We start from the raw sequence: 19,022 nt of genomic DNA, 5'->3' as shown, positions 1-19,022 counted from the left end.
CTTTGATCCTCCTTTGTGAATTGGGGTCACATTTGCATATTTCCAGTCTATGGGTACCTCCCCTGAGTCCAAGGAAGCTCTCATAATTATGGCTAAGGGTTTGCTTACTTCCTTTGCTGCCTCCTTTAATATAACTGGATAGATCCCATCCACCCCGGGTGCCTTTCTTGTGTTTATCTTCAACAGTTTCTCCTCCACTTTACTCCCAGTTATTTCAAGATTCTGTAGCTTACTGCTAGAGTTGAATACACCTCTGGCATTCCCCTTGCTGAATAACTCCTCAAGTGTGAATGTCGATGCAAAATATTCATTTAGTTTGTTAGCTACCTGAGCAGGATCATCAACAGTTGACCCATCAATATCAAGTGGACCAATCTGATTCATCCCCTTCCTTCTAGAGTTTACATAAGTAAAGAACTCTTTGCTGTTTTTCTTTGCATCCCTTGCCAAGGATTTCTCGTAATCTGCCTTCGCCTGCCTAACCTCCTTTGTAACTTGGTTGCATATCAACTTGTATCTACCATAGGCTTCTGTGTTGTGTTAATTTGTAAGTATCCCATGCATTTTTCTTCTCTGCCATATGCCTCATTAGTTCATCTGACATCCATTTTGGCCTAAACCTTGAACAATATTTCTTAGTTGGTATGTAAAGCCTAGTAGCTTCCAAGATAAGTTAGCATTAGCATTAGCATTAGCAGAGGCATATGATGCAAGAAAGCAAGCTTATTCAGCATCAGCAAAAAAAAAAAAAAAAAAACCCACTCCCATTTCATCCCTCCGTTCGTTCGAAATACCTGTCCAGTTGAGCTTTAAATTTGTTTAGGCTATCAACTTCAACAACAAGTGATGGAAGTCGGTTCCACCAACCAACCACCCGCTGGCCAAAGGCAAATTTCCGCACATCTATCCGACATCCGTCCTTCCTCAATTTGAATTTATGCCCTCTGAGGTGATTATTCTGAGAAAGATGAAGAATCCCATTGGCATTGAGCATGCTCAAACCATTCAAAGCCTTATACACCTCTATCAGATCACCTCGCCGGTGCCTAGTCTCCAGACTCTGTAATTTGCAAAACTTAAGCCTTTCTTCGTAAGAGCAACCCTTTGTTCCATTTACTAATCTTGTTGCCCTTCTCTGTACCCGTTCCAGCAGCTCTACATCCTTCTTGAAATGAGGCCTCCAGACCTGTATACAGTACTCAAGATGTGGCCTTACCATTGCCTTATACAAGGGAATAATCACCTCCTTATCCCTGCTAGAAAAATTCCTGTATATCATTGACAAGACACCATGAGCTACTCTTGCAGCTCGTCTGCACTGCTCAGAGAACTTCATATCTGCCTGCACAATTACCCCCAGGTCCTTTTCATTCTCCACCACCGTCAGTGTAGTACCGCAGAGTTGATACGTTGCTCTGGGGTTACTGATTCCCATATGCAGAACTTTACATTTGTCGATGTTAAACCTCATTTGCCACCTCTCAGCCCATCTGTTCAACCTTTCCAGATCCTGTTGCAGCAGCATAGCGTCAGTATTGTCCTTAACGACCCTGCCAACCTTTGTATCATCTGCAAACTTGGACATTAAACTTGATATCCCATCATCAATATCATTCATAAACACCGAAAACAACAACGGACCCAACACTGAACCTTGAGGAACTCCACTAATAACATTAGTCCACTTTGAGCAGTGTCCATTGATTACCACTCTCTGTCTTCTGCCACTCAACCATCCCCTTATCCATAGCAGCAATTTGCCTCCAATGCCACACTGCTCCAATTTGTGCAGCAGTCTTCCATGTGCAACAGTATCAAAAGCCTTTCTAAGATCCAAATATATAATATCAAAGTTATTCCCTGCATCCAGTTCTTTTGTGACTACATCATAGTATCCAATCAAATTGGTCAGGCAAGACCTGCCCTTAACAAAACCATGCTGCGTCTGAGCTATAACTGAATTCTTGTCTAGATGATCCTGCAGTGCTTCTTTAACCAGTGCCTCCATTAATTTACCTGGAACAGAAGTTAAACTAACAGGTCTATAATTACTTGTGTCAGCCTTTGATCCTCCTTTGTGAATTGGGGTTACATTTGCACATCTCCAGTCTATGGGTACCTCCCCTGAGTCCAAAGAAGCTCTCATAATTATGGCTAGGGGTTTGCATACTTCCTTTGCTGCCTCCTTTAATATAACTGGACAGATCCCATCCACCCCAGGTGCCTTTTTTATGTTTATCCTCAACAATCTCTCCTCCACTTTCCTCTCAGTTATTACAAAATCATCCAGCTCACTGCCAATGTTTACTTTACCTACATCATTCTCCTTCCTGAATAACTCCTCATGCGTGAATGTAGATGCAAAATACTCGTTTAGATTGTTAGCCACCTGAGCAGGATCCTCAACTGTTGAACCATCAATATCCAGTGGACCAATCTGATTCATCCCTTTCCTTTTCGAGTTCAAGTATGTAAAGAACTCTTTTCTGTTTTTCTTTGCATCCTTTGCCTAGGATTTTTCATAGTCTGCCTTTGCCTGCCTAATCTCCTTTGTGACTTGGTTACAGAGCAACTTATATCTATCATAGGCTTCCATGTCACCCATTAATTTGTATGTATCCCATGCATTTTTCTTCTCTGCCACATGTCTCATTAGTTCATCTGACAACCATTTAGGCCTAAACCTTGAACAATATTTCTTAGTTGGTATGTAAAGCCTGGTAGCCTCCAAGATTTGTTCCTTGAATGCTTCCCATTTTGAGTTTGCTGTTGGTAACATCATCAGTTGGTCCCACTGTATAGAATTTAAATACTGTCTCAGACCATCATAGTCGCCTTTACGAAAACAAAAACCCTTCCCTTTACCTCTGATGGTAGTTACCTCCTTGAGTAAATCCCACTTCAACACACTGTGATCACTGCCACCTAGTGGTTCATTTATCTGCAGGTTCTTAATGCATGAAGAATCACTACTGATAATCAGATCAAGAGTATTGCTCCCTCTTGTTGCCTCACGAACATGCTGATGTAGAAAACAATCATCCAATAAATCCACAAAAGCCTTGCTAGTGTGCGAGTGACCAATCCACAAATTCCAGTCAATATCTGGGAAATTAAAGTCCCCCATTATAAGACTCTCTGATTTACTGGCCCACTCTATTTCCCTGTACAATATCTTATTATACTCATCAGAGTCATTAGGCCTATAGCACACTCCTACTCTCAATTTTGATTTCCCTATGCTTATGTCACACCAAACTGACTCGACGCTGCCCTGTCCATCGATGTCGACTGGCTTCACTTCCTTGGACTTTATGTGTTTCTTAATTAATAGCATAACCCCTCCTCCCATCCTGTCCTGTCTATCCTTTCTATACACATTGTATTCCCCAAATTCCAGTTCCGCATTACTTATATCTGTGTGACACCACGTCTCTGATATCCCAACAATATCTGCCTTTGATGTTTTGAGCAATACCTCAAATTCATCAAATTTATTTACCAAACTCCTAGCATTGGTGTACACGCAGGTATACATGCACCTGTTTCTATTCTTAGTTACCCTAACACAACCCATGTGTTTACTTGTACCGCAATGACTAAAAGCAGTCTCTGAAATATCCTGCATCTTGTTTTTCAGACTTCTGCTCATTTCAATAGAAGCAGTGCAAGAATCACTTCCACCTCTGCCACTGGCTACTGTTAATCTATTAGTCCTTGTATCCCCCCCAACTAGCAGTTTTCCGACCCACCTAACACTGCCTCGACAGCATCAGCAAAAATTCGTGCACCCTTTCTATTTAAGGGTATCCCATCCCTGTAGAAGCAATCCTCCTGTTAACAAGTACAGTCCAGGCTGAAAAAAATTCTACCCCTTGAGCCTTGCACAATCCCTCCAGGGCCGAATTGATCGACAAGGCTCTCATCATATACTCCCTCCTATCGTGTCTGGGCAGAATTGCAGACACTTTCAAGTTCAACCCTAATTCACGGCTTTTTTTCAACAGTGACCTGTACTTGCTAAGTAATTACGCCGGTCTCCTACTCTTAATATCATTAGTGCCAACGTGTACAACTATATCACCTTTTGTGCCCTTAAAAGATGATATCCGCTCTACAACGTCATCAACCTTTGCCCCTGGCAGACATACCCTGGTCCTATTCCACCTATCCTTTTTACAAAGGATGTTCCCCGTTTCCCTGACAATAGAGTCACCAACAACTACTAGTTCCTGTGGGACCAGCGCATTCTGCCTAGGGGGCTGCCTCTGTGTTGCCTGATGACCAAGTGCAAGCTCTGGCGTTGATGTGGGCAGCTGAGAGCTTGATGGGCCCCTCAATTTATTTCCTTCGAGGGCATCCTCCCTGTCCTTCAAGCTCTCATAAAGGCCCATAACAACGCTGAGTTGTCGCCTGATTTCCTTGCACTCCTTACATCGTGCACACACAAAGACATCCCCCTTGGCAGTATCATGTCCCGTACCCGACTGCTCCGCAAACATCAAGCAAACAGTGCATTTTAATAGACTGTGATTCAGAGGGCAACTGACCCCCTCAGTTCTCCCCTGAACCACAGCACTCCCATTAGCTTGAGCCTTTTGCTTTGCTGCTCTGGTCAGAGTCATGATTCCGATTTAATTCAATAAAATTCAAAACAAAAATTAAATCCTTAAGTTATATCCCAAAACAGTTATGTTATATATATATTTTTTTCGGTATCTAGTGTTTTCTACGAGTTCCCTTTATACAACTTCCGTATCACGTGTACCACTATAGTTATGTATTAATTATTTGTTAGATTAAGTCGTTATATATATATATATATATATATATATATATATAGAGTTAAAAGTACAATTTAATTGACAATAAAGTTTATCAAGATTAATAGATTTACTGATTAATTGACAATATTATATTATGCACTATACGACACTAAGCTTATGCTATCGTGTAAAAATGGCGGGAATTCACGAACGGTATTTCTACGGACTCGTAAGTATTGATTAGCTTCCAAATCTCGCTATCTCAATTTAGAATAAACTAAGGATCCTGACTAGGTCTATAATCTACTTATAGAAGATAATTTGATATAACAGTTGGTTAATAAATCGACTAAATTTGGTTAAAAAAAAAAAAAAAAATTTGGTTTGTGACACGTGGATTTGATACCGTTACCGATACTAAGTAATATCTACAAAATCTCTGTCTAAGTTAAACTTTAAACTAAGTATCGTAACTAGGAATATAAAGCTACTCTAGAAAATAAGTTAATATGACAATTTAAACTAATAAAGCAGAAAATAAATCAGGAAAAACTTCTCTGTTTGAAGAGCTTTAAGGAGCAATGACCGCACAGGCTAACCTCGCACCCACACTCCGAAGTTCTTTGAATGCTTCCCATTTTGAATTTGCTGTTGGTAACATCATCAGTTGGTCCCACTGTATAGAATTTAAATACTGTCTCAGTCCATCATAGTCGCCTTTACGGAAGCAATACCCCTTCCCTTTACCCCTAATGGTAGTTACCTCTTTCAGTAAATCCCACTTCAGCACACTGTGATCACTGCCACCTAGTGGTTCATTTATCTGCAGATTCTTAATGCATGAAGAATCACTGCTGATAATCAAATCAAGAGTATTACTCCCTCTAGTTGCCTCCCGAACATGCTGATGTAGAAAACAATCATCCAATAAATCCACAAAAGCCCTTCTAGTGTGTGAGTAACCAGCCCCCAAATTCCAGTCAATATCTGGGAAATTAAAATCTCCCATTATAAGACTCTCTGATTTACTGGCCCACTCTATTTCCCTGTACAGTTCCTTATTATACTCATCAGAGTCATTAGGCCTATAGCACACTCCTACTCTCAATTTGATCTCCCAATGCTTATGTCACACCAAACTGACTCAACACTGCACTGTCCAGCGATGTCGACTGGCTTCACTTCCTTGGTTTTTATGTGTTTCTTAACTAATAGCATAACCCCTCCCCCCTTCCTATCCTGTCTATCCTTTCTGTAGACGTTGTACTCCCCAAATTGCAGTTCTGCATCCCTTATATCTGTGTGACACCACGTCTCTGATATCCCAACAATATCTGCCTTTGATATTTTGAGCAATACCTCAAATTCATCAAATTTATTTACTAAACTCCTAGCATTGGTGTACACGCAAGTATACCTGCACCTGTTTCTATTCTTAGCTACCCTAACACAACCCATGTGTTTACTTGAACCGCAATGGCTCCCAGCAGTCTCTGAAATACCATGCATCTTGTTTTTCAGGCTTCTGCTCATTCTAATAGAAGCAGTGCAAGAATCTCTTTCACCTCTGCCAGTGGCTACTGTCAATCTATTGGTCTTTGTCTCCCCCCAAGCTAGCAGTTTTCCGACCCACCTAACACTGCCTCGATAGCATCAGCAAATATTCTTGCACCCTTTCTATTTAAGTGTATCCCATCCCTGTAGAAGCAATCTCTCCTGTTAACAAGTACAGTCCAGGCTGAAAAAAATTCTACCCCTTGAGCCTTGCACAATCTTTCCAGGGCCGAATTGATCGACAAGGCTCTCATCATATACTCCCTCCTATCGTGTCTGGGCAGAATTGCAGACACTTTCAAATTCAACCCTAATTCTCGGCTTTTGTTCAACAGTGACTTGTACTTGTTAAGTAATTCTGCCGGTGTCCTACTCTTAATATCATTAGTGCCAACGTGTACAACTATATCACCTTTTGTGCCCTTAAAAGATGATATTCGCTCTACAACGTCATCAACCTTTGCACCTGGCAGACATACCCTGGTCCTGTTCCACCTATCTTTTTTACAAAGCATGTTCCCGTTTCCCTGACAATAGAGTCACCAACAGCTACTAGTTCCTTCGGGACCAGCGCATTCTGCCTTGGGGGCTGTCTCTGTGTCACGCGATGCCCAAGTGCAAGCTCTGGCATTGATGTGGGCAGCTGAGAGCTTGATGGGCCCCTCAATTTAGTTCCTTCGAGGGCATCCACCCTGTCCTTCAAGCTCTCATATAGGCCCACAAGAACGCCGAGTTGTTGCCTGATATCGATACACTCCTTGCATCGCGCACACACAAAGACATCCCCCTTGGCAGTATCATGTCCCGTACCCGATTGCTCTGCAAACATCAAGCAAACAGTGCATTTTATAAGGCTGTGAGTCAGAGGACAACTGCCCCCCTCAGTTCTGCTCTGAGCCACAGCGCTTCCATTAGCTTGAGCCTTTTGCTTTGCTGCTCTGGTCTGAGTCATGATTCTATTAATTTATTAATAGAATCATGTGTTTGTGGGTTTCATAAAACACAGAGAGAGAGAGAGAGAGAGAGAGAGAGAGAGAGAGAGAGAGAGAGGGGGTTATCAATTGCACATTTTTCACAATTGGGATGTGTTATGGGCACAGGCTGATGAGACTTCTCAGCACATATGCTTGTTTAAATTTATATTTGATATACAGTTGGATTTTTCATATTTCAATCATGTGATTTATTTTAAAATTTGTTTAATAAGTTGCTATATTTTCTTTACTTATCATAGCACATCTCTATTACTTTTTTTTATCCATATTAATTATTTTCCTTAAATAGGAGCTCCTTCTAAGCCAAAAGGACCACTGAAAGTGTCTGATGTTCATGCTAAAGGTTGTAAACTAGAATGGGAAAAACCAGAAGATGATGGGGGTAAACCAATAAGCCATTATGTAGTAGAGAAAATGGATACAGCCACTGGAAATTGGGTTCCTGTAGGTCGGGTAGAAAAAGAAACTCCCGAAATGACCATTAGTGGACTTACACCTGGGAAAGAATACCAGTTTAGGGTGAAAGCTGTGAATCCAGAAGGAGAATCTGAACCCCTAGTAGCAGATAAACCTGTTGTTGCCAAAAATCCGTATGGTAAGTTATATATATATATATATATATATATATATATATATATTTGCAGGAAAAAGTGATCTCTAACTTCAAAGCTTTTTTTTTAATATGGATGTAAGTTTTTTTATGTATAATATAATATAAATGTAGCAAATGCTGTGTAACTTTCATAATTTTATTAATTTATGAAGTCTGTTATTTTCACTAAAACCTAGAGAGAAGTGAGTTATATATAATGTAAAAAAAAAAAAAGTCAGGAGTTAAGGTTAAATTTGAAAGCATCTACACTTCTGCCCAGTCGTGTTAGGCAGGAGTATATGGTGAGAGCCTTAAAAATCAATTCAGCCATGGAGAGATTGTGTAAGGCTCATGGTATAGAATTTTTCTCAGCAAGGTCTAAGCTTGTAAACAGGAGAGACTGCTTCTACAGGGATGGGATACACTAAAATACAAAGGGTGCAAGAATATTTGCTGATGCTATCCAGGATCAGAAAACAGCTAGCTTGGGGGGGCAGATACCTGCACTAATAGATTAAAAATAGCTGCGGGTGACAGTGATTCTTGCACTGCTTCTATTGGAAGGAGCAGTAGCCTGGAAAGCAAGGCGCTGGGGAATTTTAGCACTGCTAGGAGACATTATGGAACAAGTAAAACAGCCTATGCTATGGTAACTAAGAGTAAGATCAGGTGAATGTATACTTACATGTACATCAATGCTAGGGGCATAGTAAATAAATTTCATGAATTTGAAATGATGGTCAAGACATCAAATGCAGACATTGTTGGCATATTAGAGACATGGTGTCACTCAGATAAAAGGGATGCAGAATTTGAATATGGGGAGTACAATGTATACAGAAAGGACAGGCAGGATAGATGGAGGGTTATGCTTTTAGTTAAGAAGCACATAAAATCTAAGGCAGTGCATCCAGTTGACATGGGTGGCCAGTGCAAGTTCAGCCAGTTTAGTGTGACATAAGTGCATCATTTGCTTTCCCAGTGTGGCACTGGGAAAGCAAAAATGATGTGGTTACAAAGGAACTGGATGCAAAAAATAATTTTAATATCATATATTTGGATTTCAGGAAAGCTTCTGACACTGTTGCACATGGAAGACTATTGTACAAATTGGAGCAGAATGGTATTAAGGGTAAGTTGCTACAATGGATAAAAGGATGGTTGAGTGGGAGAAGACAGAGGGTGGTAATCAATGGGTGTTGCTCTTCGTGGACTAACATTATTAGTGGATTCCCACAGGGTTCGGTGTTGGGTCCACTGTTGTTTTGTTTATTTATCAATAATATTGATGAAGGTATATCAGGCTTAGTGTCGAAGTTTGCAGATGATACAAAGGTTGGCATGGTTGTTAATGACAGTAATGGCAGTGGGCTACTGCAACAGGATGTAAAAAATTTGGACAGATGGGCTAAGAAGTGGCAACCGAAGTTTAACCTTGACAAATGCAAAGTACTGCATATGTGTAGAAGTAACCCCAGAGAAACGTACCAACTGTGTGGTACTACACTTAAGGTGGTAGAAAATAAAAAAGACCTGGGAGTAATTGTGCAGTCAGATATGAAGTTTCTGAGCAATGTAGACAGGCTGCCAGGCCAGGTCATGGGGTTTTGTCAATGATATATAGGAATTTTGCTAGCAGGGAAAAGGAGGTGATTGTCCCTCTGTATAAGGCAATGGTTAGGCCAGGTCTGGAGGCCTCATTTTAGGAAGGATGTAGATTTGCTTGAGCATGTGTAGAGAAGGGCAACAAGATTGGTGAGGGAAATGAAGGGATCCTCTTAGCAAGAGAGGCTTAAATTCTGCAAATTGCAGTGGCTGGAGACTAGGCACCTGTGCGGTGATCTGATCGAGGTGTATAAGGCCTTGAATGTGTTGAGCATGCTGAATTCTGATGGGATCCTTCCACTTGTTCAGATACATATAAATACAAATTTGAAAGTGTCTGCAATTCTGCCCAGACACAATAGGAGGGAGTACATGATGAGAGCCTTGTCAATCAGTTCGGCCCTGGAAAGATTGTACAATGCACAAGGGATAAAATTTTTTTCAGCCTGGTCTGTACTTGTTAACAGGAGAGACTGCCTCTACAGGGAAGGGATACACTTAAATACAAAGGGTGCAAGAATATTTGCTGATGCTATTCAGGCAGTGTTATGTGGGTCGGAAAACTGCTAGCTTGGGGGGATTCACAGAATAAAAGGTTAAAAGTAGCCGCAGGCAGAGGTGAAGGTGATTCTTGCACAACTTCTATTAGGATAAGTAGCGACCTGGGGTGAGGGGTGCTTTGAGTTTCAGGGACTGATGTTAGTTATCATGCAACAGGTGGGTATATGGGATGTGTCAGGGTGAATAGGAATAGGTGCATTTATGCTTGCACATATACCAATGCTAGAAGTATAGTAAATAAATTTGATGAATTTGAAGTGTTGGTCAAGACATCAAAGGTGGATATTGTTGGGATATCAGAGATGTGGTGTCACACTGATATTACAAATGCACAATTGGAATTTGGGGAGTACAATGTGTACAGAAAAGATAGACAGGATAGGAAAGGAGGAGGTGTCATGCTGTTAAATAAGAAAAACGTAAAATCAAAAGAAATGCATCCAGTTGATTTAGATGAACAGTGCACTGTTGAGTCAGTTTGGTGTGACATAAGCACTGCGAAAGCAAAAATAAGAGTAGGAGCGTGTTACTGGCCTAATGACTCAAATGAGTACAATAAACAATTGTACAGAGAAATAGAGTGGGCTAGTAAATAAGAATGTCTTATAATGAGGGATTTTAACTTCCCAGATATTCACTGCAACTTGTGGGTTGGTCACTCACACACTAGTCAGACTTTTGTGGATTTATTGGATGATTGTTTTCTGCAGCAGCATGTTCAAGAGGCAACCAGAGAGGGTAATACTCTTGATCTGGTTATCAGCAGTGATAATTCATGTATTAAGAATTTATAGATAAAGGAACCACTAGGTTGCAGTGATCACAGTGTACTGATGTGGGATTTACTTAAAGGTATAATTACCATCAGAGGTAAAGGAAAGGGTTTTTGCTTCCGTAAAGGAGAGTACAGTGGTCTCAGATAGTTTTTAAATTCTGTACAGTGGGCTCAACTGACGATGTTACCAACAGTAAATTCTAAGTGGGAAGCATTCAAGGAATTAATTGTGGAACCTACTCAAAGTTATACCTATTAAGATATATTGTTCAAGGTTCAGGCCTAAATGGTTATCAAAAGAACTAATGAGACTCGTGACAGAGAAGAAAAATGCATGGGATGCATATAAATTATCAAGCAACTCAGAAGCCTATGGCAGATATAAGCTGGTCTGTAATCAGGTCACAAAGGAGGTTAGTCAGGCGAAGGCAGATTACGAGAAATCTTTGGCAAAGGATGCTAAGAAAAACAACAAGGATTTCTTTACTTATATAAACTCTAAAAGGAAGGGAATGAATCTGATTGGTCCACTTGATATCAATGGTTAGACTGTTGATGAACCTGCTCACCAATTTTAAACACACACACCAACCGTTTATGACTGATTGAATAATGAAATAAAATAAAATAAAATGCTATAAAATAATATTTACAAAAACTTTTAATTATTTACAAAAAACTAAACTATAACAAAAAATTAAATAAGTTAAAATGCATTAAAATATAAATATAAAAGTGATAAAAGACGATAAAAACACTATTTCCTCAGTAATAGTGAGACTTAAGCGACACATCCTTAAATACCAGGTTCACGGCACACGTGGATGACCAGGGGGAACATTCACGAGCGATACGGACCACAGAACTCAATAAATCCGACATTGCCGAGCACTATTGGGAAAAACAACACCAGATCTCCCCCGACAACGTTGTCATCCTTGACCGGGTGCATAGATTCTGGGACCGCAAGTGGCTGGAAAGTCTGTGGATTGGATCCTCTGGTAACAATAGCATGAACAGAGACAGGGGAGTTAGGCTTCACCGCCTTTTTGAGGCGGTGGTTTTGGCCAGAGATAAACGTTTTAATTTTCCACGTCTCCAGGCCACTTCCGGTTCTGGTACAAGTGAAAGGAATGCTGAGTATGCGCCTGGTCATCCACGTGTGCCGTGAACCTGGTATTTAAGGATGTGTCACTTAAGTCTCACTATTACTGAGGAAGGAGGGAGACACCTCCGAAAGCTCTAATAGTGTTTTTATCGTCTTTTTATCGCTTTTATATTTATATTTTAATGCATTTTAACTTATTTCAATTTTTGTTATAGTTTAGTTTTTTGTAAATAATTAAAAGTTTTTATAAATATTATTTTTCAGCATTTTATTTTATTTTATTTCATTATTCAATCAGTCATAAACGGTTGGTGTGTGTGTTTAAAATTGGTGGTATGAATAATCCCAACCTCAGAGGTCTTATTGCAGATCCTGCTCAGATAGCAAACAAACTGAATGAGTATTTTGCATCTACATTCACACATAAGGAGTTATTAAGGTTTGAAAATGGCAGAAGGTTATCAAATTGTAGCAGGGTGCTTAAGGATTTTGTTATAACTGAGAGCAAAATTGGGGAGAAATTGTTGAAGTTAAACATAAGAAAGGCACCTAGGATGGATGGGATCTATCCAGTTATATTAAAGGAGGTGGCAAAGCAACTAAGCAAACCCTTAGCCATAATTATGAGAGCATCCTTGGACTCAGGGGAGGTCCCCACGGACTGGAGATGTGCAAATGTATCCCCAATTCACAGAGGGGGATCGAAGGATGACACGAGTAATTACAGACCAGTTAGTTTAACTTGTGTTCTAGGTAAAATAATGGAGTCACTGTTTAAAGATGCATTGCAGGATCATCTAGACAAGACTGAAGCAATAATTCAGACGCAGCATGGGTTTGTTAAGGGTGACAAATTTGTGTGACAAATTTGATAGGATAATATGATGTGGTTACAAAGGAACTGGATGCAAAAAATAATTTCGATATCATATATTTGGATTTTAGATAAGCTTTTGACACTGCTGCGCATGGAAGACTATTGTACAAATTGGAGCAGAATGGTATTAAGGGTAAGTTGCTACAATGGATAAAAGGATGGTTGAGTGGGAGAAGACAGAAGGTGTTAATCAATGGGTGCTGCTCTTCATGGACTAATGTTATTAGTGGGGTCCCACAGGGTTTGGTGTTGGGTCCACCATTGTTTTGTATATTTATCAATGATATTGATGAAAGTATATCAAGCTTAGTGTCGAAGTTTACAGATGATACAAAGGTTGGCAGGGTTGATAATGACAGTAATGGCAGTGTGCTACTGCAACAGGATCTAGATAATTTGGGCAGATGAGCTAAGAAGTGGCAACTGAAGTTTAACCTTGACAAATTCAAAGTACTGCATATGGGTAGAAGTAACCCTAGAGAAATGTACCAACTATGTGGTACTTCACTTAAGGTGGTAGAAAATGAAAAAGACCTGGGAGTAATTGTGCAATCAGATATGAAGTTTTCTGAGAAATGCAGACAGGCTGCAGGGCAGGTCATAGTATTTTGTCAATGATATTTAGGAATTTTGCTAGCAGGGAAAAGGAGGTGATTGTCCCTCTGTATAAGGCAATGATTAGGCCATGCCTTGAGTACTGCGTACAGGTCTGGAAGCATCATTTTAGGAAGGATGTAGATTTGCTTGAGTGTGTACAGAGAAGGGCAACAAGATTGGCGAGGGGAATGAAGGGATCCTCTTAGCAAGAGAAAGAGAGGCTTAAATTCTGCAAATTGCAGTTGCTGGAGACTAGGCACCTGCACGGTGATCTGATTGAGGTGTATAAGGCCTTGAATGGGTTGAGCACACTGAATTCTGATGGGATCCTTCCACTTGTTCAGATTATGCTCCTAAGGCGGCATAAATTCAAATTAAGAAAAGACGTTGTGGAAGTTGATAGGTTAAATAAATTCAAGGAGGAACTGGACAGGCATTTGGAGGGAATGGTGTGATTTTTTTTTTTTTTTTTTTTTTGCTGATGCTGCATAAGCTCATACACTTGCTTTCTTGCATCACATACCACTACTGCTACTACTACTACTACAAATATTACTTAGGTTATAAAAATGTAAAATAAGAGGTCAAAAATGTTTTGTTTTTTTACTTGAAAAATAAAGTAACAATAAAACAATTTTAATAGAAACTTTTAACTTATTTATTGTTCAGTAAAAAGAAACAAGAATAAAATTTAAAATCTTAACAAGTTAAATTTAAGTATGCTTTTATATTACACATTTTCATGGTTTATTATTATTATTAGAAATTTTTATCACTACTTTAGAAAATATTTACACAGAAAATGAGGCCCTCGGCAATATCCAGTTTGTCCATAGCGTTAATGCGGCCCTGAAACCAGAAGAAACTTCTTTGTGTGCTTCATTGATTTTAAGCAGGCATTTGACTCTGTAAATAGAGAATATTTAATGAAACAACTACAAAAATTACCACTAGATCAAGAAATACTCATGTTTTTAAATAATTACTACAAAAATATGAAAGCAATTGTAAAATTCAGCAACCTTAAACAGAAAAATTTGAAATAGACAAAGGAGTTATGCAGGGATGCCCTTTATCCTCATATCTATTTAATATCTACCCAGAGGAACAAATGAAATCAACTGAAGAAAAAAGAGGCACAATAATAACGGTTAATGTGATATAAACAGAAACCAAAGAACAGCTCAAAGAAATTTTAACAAACATCCATAAAATAAGCAAAAATTATGGAATGAATATCAATATAAATAAAACCAAAGTAAAACAAATTGGAAGAACCACAGAAGACATAAACATCCAAAATCAACAGATAGAACAAGTACAAAAATTTGTATATCTGGGCTCTTTAATAGCTGGAAACCTAAGTAATATTGACCAAATTAATCACAGACCGAACATCAGATGGACAAATATGAACAGACTCCAAAACATATGGATGACCAACAAAACCTCAAACAGTTTAAAGTTTAAGCTGTATGAAATGGTCATCATACATACAGCAACTTACAAATCAGAAACATGGAGAATAAATAAGAAAGAAAGAAAGGCAAAAGATAATGGTATTTTAAATGAAATGCCTAAGGAAAATTAATAAAACAAATTGGAGAGAACACAAAACTAATGAACAAGTCAGTAAAGATCTAAATTTTGAATGCAGCATAATAGCATTAGCATTAATAGAGGCATACGATGCAAGAAAGCAAGCTTATGCAGGATCAGCCAAAAAAAAAAAAAAAACCCTCCCATTTCACCCCTCCGTTCGTTCCAAATACGTGTCCGGCCCAGCCTTAAATTTATTTAGGCTATCAACTTCCACAAAAAAGGATGGAAGTCTGTTCCACCAACCGACTACTCCCTGGATAAAGGCAAACTTCCACACATCTAGCCTACAACTGTCTTTCCTCAATTTGAATTTATGCCCTCTCAGGTGATTATTCTGAGCACAGGGCACCTCCGTGGGCAGGAGCAGCAGTGCATAGCACATGCTTCTTGATCAGACCGGGGTTTGAGCCCATAACCACCAAATACGGAGGATGCGGAGAGGTCAGGAAATTACCACCACATATCCCCGGAGCAATATGGCCTTAGTTGCTAATGCTCCTAAAAACCAAATAACAACAACTGAGCAAGAGAAAGAATCCCATCAGCATTGAGCATGCTCAAACCATTCAAGGCTTTATACACCTCAACCAGATCACCTCGCTGGTAACTAGTCCCCGGACATTGTAATTCGAAAAACTTAAGCCTTTCTTCATAAGAGCAACCCTTTCTTCCATTCATTAATCTTGTTACCCTTCTCTGTACTCATTCCTGTATATCACTGACAAGACACCATGAGCTACTCTTGCAGACCATCTGCACTGCTCAGGAAACTTCATATCTGCCTGCACAATTACCCCAGGTCCTTTTTGTTCTCTACTACTGTCAGTGTAGTACCACAGAGTTCATACATTACTCTGGGGTTACTGCTTCGCATATGTAGTACTTTACATTTGACAATGTTAAACTTCTTTTGCCCCCTCTCAGCCCATCTACTCAACTTTTCTAGATCAAGTTGCAGCAGCGTACTGTCATTAGTGTCCTTAACAACCCTACCAACCTTTGTATTGTCTACAAACTTGGACATTAAGCTTGATATACCATCATCAATATCATTTATAAATACAGAAAACAACAATGGACCCAACACTGAACCCTGAGAGACTCCACTAATAACATTAGTCCACGATGAGCAGTGCCCATTGATTATCACTCTCTGTCTTCTCCCACTCAACCACCCCCTTATCCATAGCAGCAATTTGCCTCCAATGCCACACTGCTCCAATTTGTTCAGCAGTCTTCCATGTGCAACAGTGTCAAAAGCCTTTCTAAGATCCAAATATATGATATCAAAGTTATTCCCTGCATCCAGTTCCTTTTTGACCACATCATAGTATCCAATCAGATTGGTCAGGCAAGACTTTCCCTTAACAAAACCATGCTGTGTCTGAGCTATAACTGAAGTCTTGTCTAGATGATCCTGCAGTGCTTCTTTAACCAGTGCCTCCATTAATTTTCCTGGATCAGAAGTTAAACTAACAGGTCTATAATTACTTGTGTCGCCCTTTGATCCTCCTTTGTGAATTGGGGTCGCATTTCCACATCTCCAGTCCATGGGTACCTCCCCTGAGTCCAAAGAAGCTTCATAATTATGGCTAAGGGTTTGCTTACTTCCTTTGCTGCCTTCTTTAATATAACTGGATAGATCCCATCCCCCCTTGGGTGCCTTTTTTTAAGTTTATATTCAACAATTTCTCCTCCACTTTCCTTTCAGTTATTACAAAATCATCTAGCTCACTGCCAGAGTTTAATTCACTTCTGACATTCCCCTCCCTGAATAACTCCTCATATGTGAATGTAGATGCAAAATACTCATTTAGTTTGTTAGCCACCTGAGGAGGATCATCATCAGTTGAACCATCAATATCCAGACCATGATACCCTGAGAAATGTCAAAATGGAAATGATCTGTTCATCATGACAATGTGTTCATTTATGCTCCCTGTCTGTGTGATAGTTTTTTTCATAAACAAAATGTTTGTTATTCCCCACCCTTTATTCCCTGAATCTTACTGTCTTTGACTTATTCTTGTTTTGGATGATAAAATTGAAAGTCAAAGGGAATGATGAAATTGAAAGTCTAAATTTAAATTTTGCCTAAGAAACTGCTTTTTTCTCAATGGGAAAGTTGTCCCCTTTTTTCTCAATGGGAAAGTTGTCCCCTTTTTTCTCAATGGGAAAGTTGTCCCCTTTTTTCTCAATGGGAAAGTTGTCCTCAATTAATCTATAAAAACTTGATTAATTACTTCTGAAACAAAAGGTCAATTTTATTTCAACAAACAAACACAACAGTAGCATGTGATGGTCACTTTTCAGTAGGCAGTTTTAGCTGTGTCAAGCTGCTAGCTGTACAAGTGCAGTTGTGTTATATCTCCTCTTGCAAATAATGTCAAAAGAATTATTTAAAAGAAAATTCAGGGTGGAAAGCAGCAATTTCATGAAATATAAATTTAAAGTAAAAAAATTGAAATAAATAAATCCATTGTTGGAAATAAAAAACAAAAGGATAAACAAAACGGGAAAGGATATTTTGGTGCTTAACCTTGGATTTCGGGTGTTTTTATTATCAGAAATCAGTTATCATTAACATTCAACTATGCTGTATAGCTGCTGTTGTTATTTCCACAAATTAAAGATAACAATGTAATTAATAACAATGATGTCATATTTAAATAATTTTAATAACAAAACTGTACATACACAAACTGTTTACAACATTCTAGGTTGTTTATAGAAAAGAATGGCACATCAAGTAATAATTTAATAATATAAATCAGCTGTCAACTTATTTAGATACTGTGCTTAGCCTATGCATATTATTAAAATAAGAATATAACTAAATAATAATAAGAAGAAAAAACTAATTAAGAAAATGCTACAATACTAAATAAACAAATAATGTACCTTTATTTATTCACATGAACATTGGTCCATTCTCATCAGGGGCTTTGAATGGATCAATATTCAAAAGAATTGAACAAACTATATATGATGCATATACATTTCTGTTCTCCTTATCCAGTATTATGCATTAAATGTTCATTTTAATTTAAATGCTCAATTTTTATGCTTGCTTTAGCTGCTTATTTTAGATGCTTAATTTAGCTGTGCCTAATAATTATATAGCTAATTTTGTACCTACAATATCATTAATATCTGTACTACCATATATTGGACTAAGAAAACAAAGTCCTACATAAATGCATAGTTATGTTACATTAATATTGTTACCCTATTTATTCTGAACATCACTGACCAGTCTCTTTAACAAAAGATCATCGTCACTCCAATTGCCCTCCAACTATTCTCTGCAACAAAAGAACAATGGTGCAAAACTTTCTCCCTTTTATTCAGCAGACAGTACCACTTCTTTTTATGTTAATTAAGGATTTAGAGATAACCAATACTGGCAATAGCTTTATTTTGAACCCGAAATGTATAGTTTATCCTAACTTAAGGTTGCATTTTTTGAAAAAGAATTTTGAAAACAAAATGTAAAGTGAAGCACAAAATAATTGAGCCTTTAATACATACTAAACATAATACTAAAACTAAACACACATTTAAAGCATCATTATGCTTTAAACCCAGGTTACGGGCCAGTAACCTGGGTGGAAAAGCTAATCATCCAGGGGGAAAAGGAGCCAACATGGATAAAGAAAATTATCCAGCCTTAGAGCCTTCAAGCTCAAATACCATAGATTGGTATAACTCTGATGAAGGTAGTACGCAACATAAGCGCTTAAAAATAGATAATCATCAACCTGAGTATCCAACTTTCCTGATTATCCATTCCTTAACTAGTCAACCAGTGAGCAAACTCTCTCCATTTATTATACAGTGATTTGTAGAAAATGCTGCTGGATCACCTAAAATGGTCAAAAGGTTACAGTCAGGGGATTTGCTTATGGAAACTACACAGTCAAAACATTCAGAATTGTTGTTAAAGATGACAACATTTGGTGGTATCCCTGTTAAAATATCTCCCCACTC

General features: G+C 38.6%; 1 protein-coding gene across 1 annotated transcript in view; it reads left to right on the top strand.

Annotated features, from left to right (window-relative positions):
* The window catches only part of LOC150087120 (twitchin-like), a 3,511,780-nt gene that overhangs the window by 1,278,536 nt on the left and 2,214,222 nt on the right, over window positions 1–19,022 (top strand). The window contains 1 exon segment of the mRNA XM_090372971.1: window positions 7,605–7,910. Coding sequence (XP_090229097.1) covers window positions 7,605–7,910 — 306 coding nt within the window.

The sequence above is a fragment of the Mastigoproctus giganteus genome, chromosome 4 (assembly GCF_048544385.1).
Source record: "Mastigoproctus giganteus isolate SK-2022 chromosome 4, ASM4854438v1, whole genome shotgun sequence".
NCBI classification, from domain to species: domain Eukaryota; kingdom Metazoa; phylum Arthropoda; class Arachnida; order Uropygi; family Thelyphonidae; genus Mastigoproctus; species Mastigoproctus giganteus.
The sequence above is the reverse complement of the archived record's forward strand: the minus strand, read 5'-3'. Positions and strand labels throughout refer to the sequence as shown.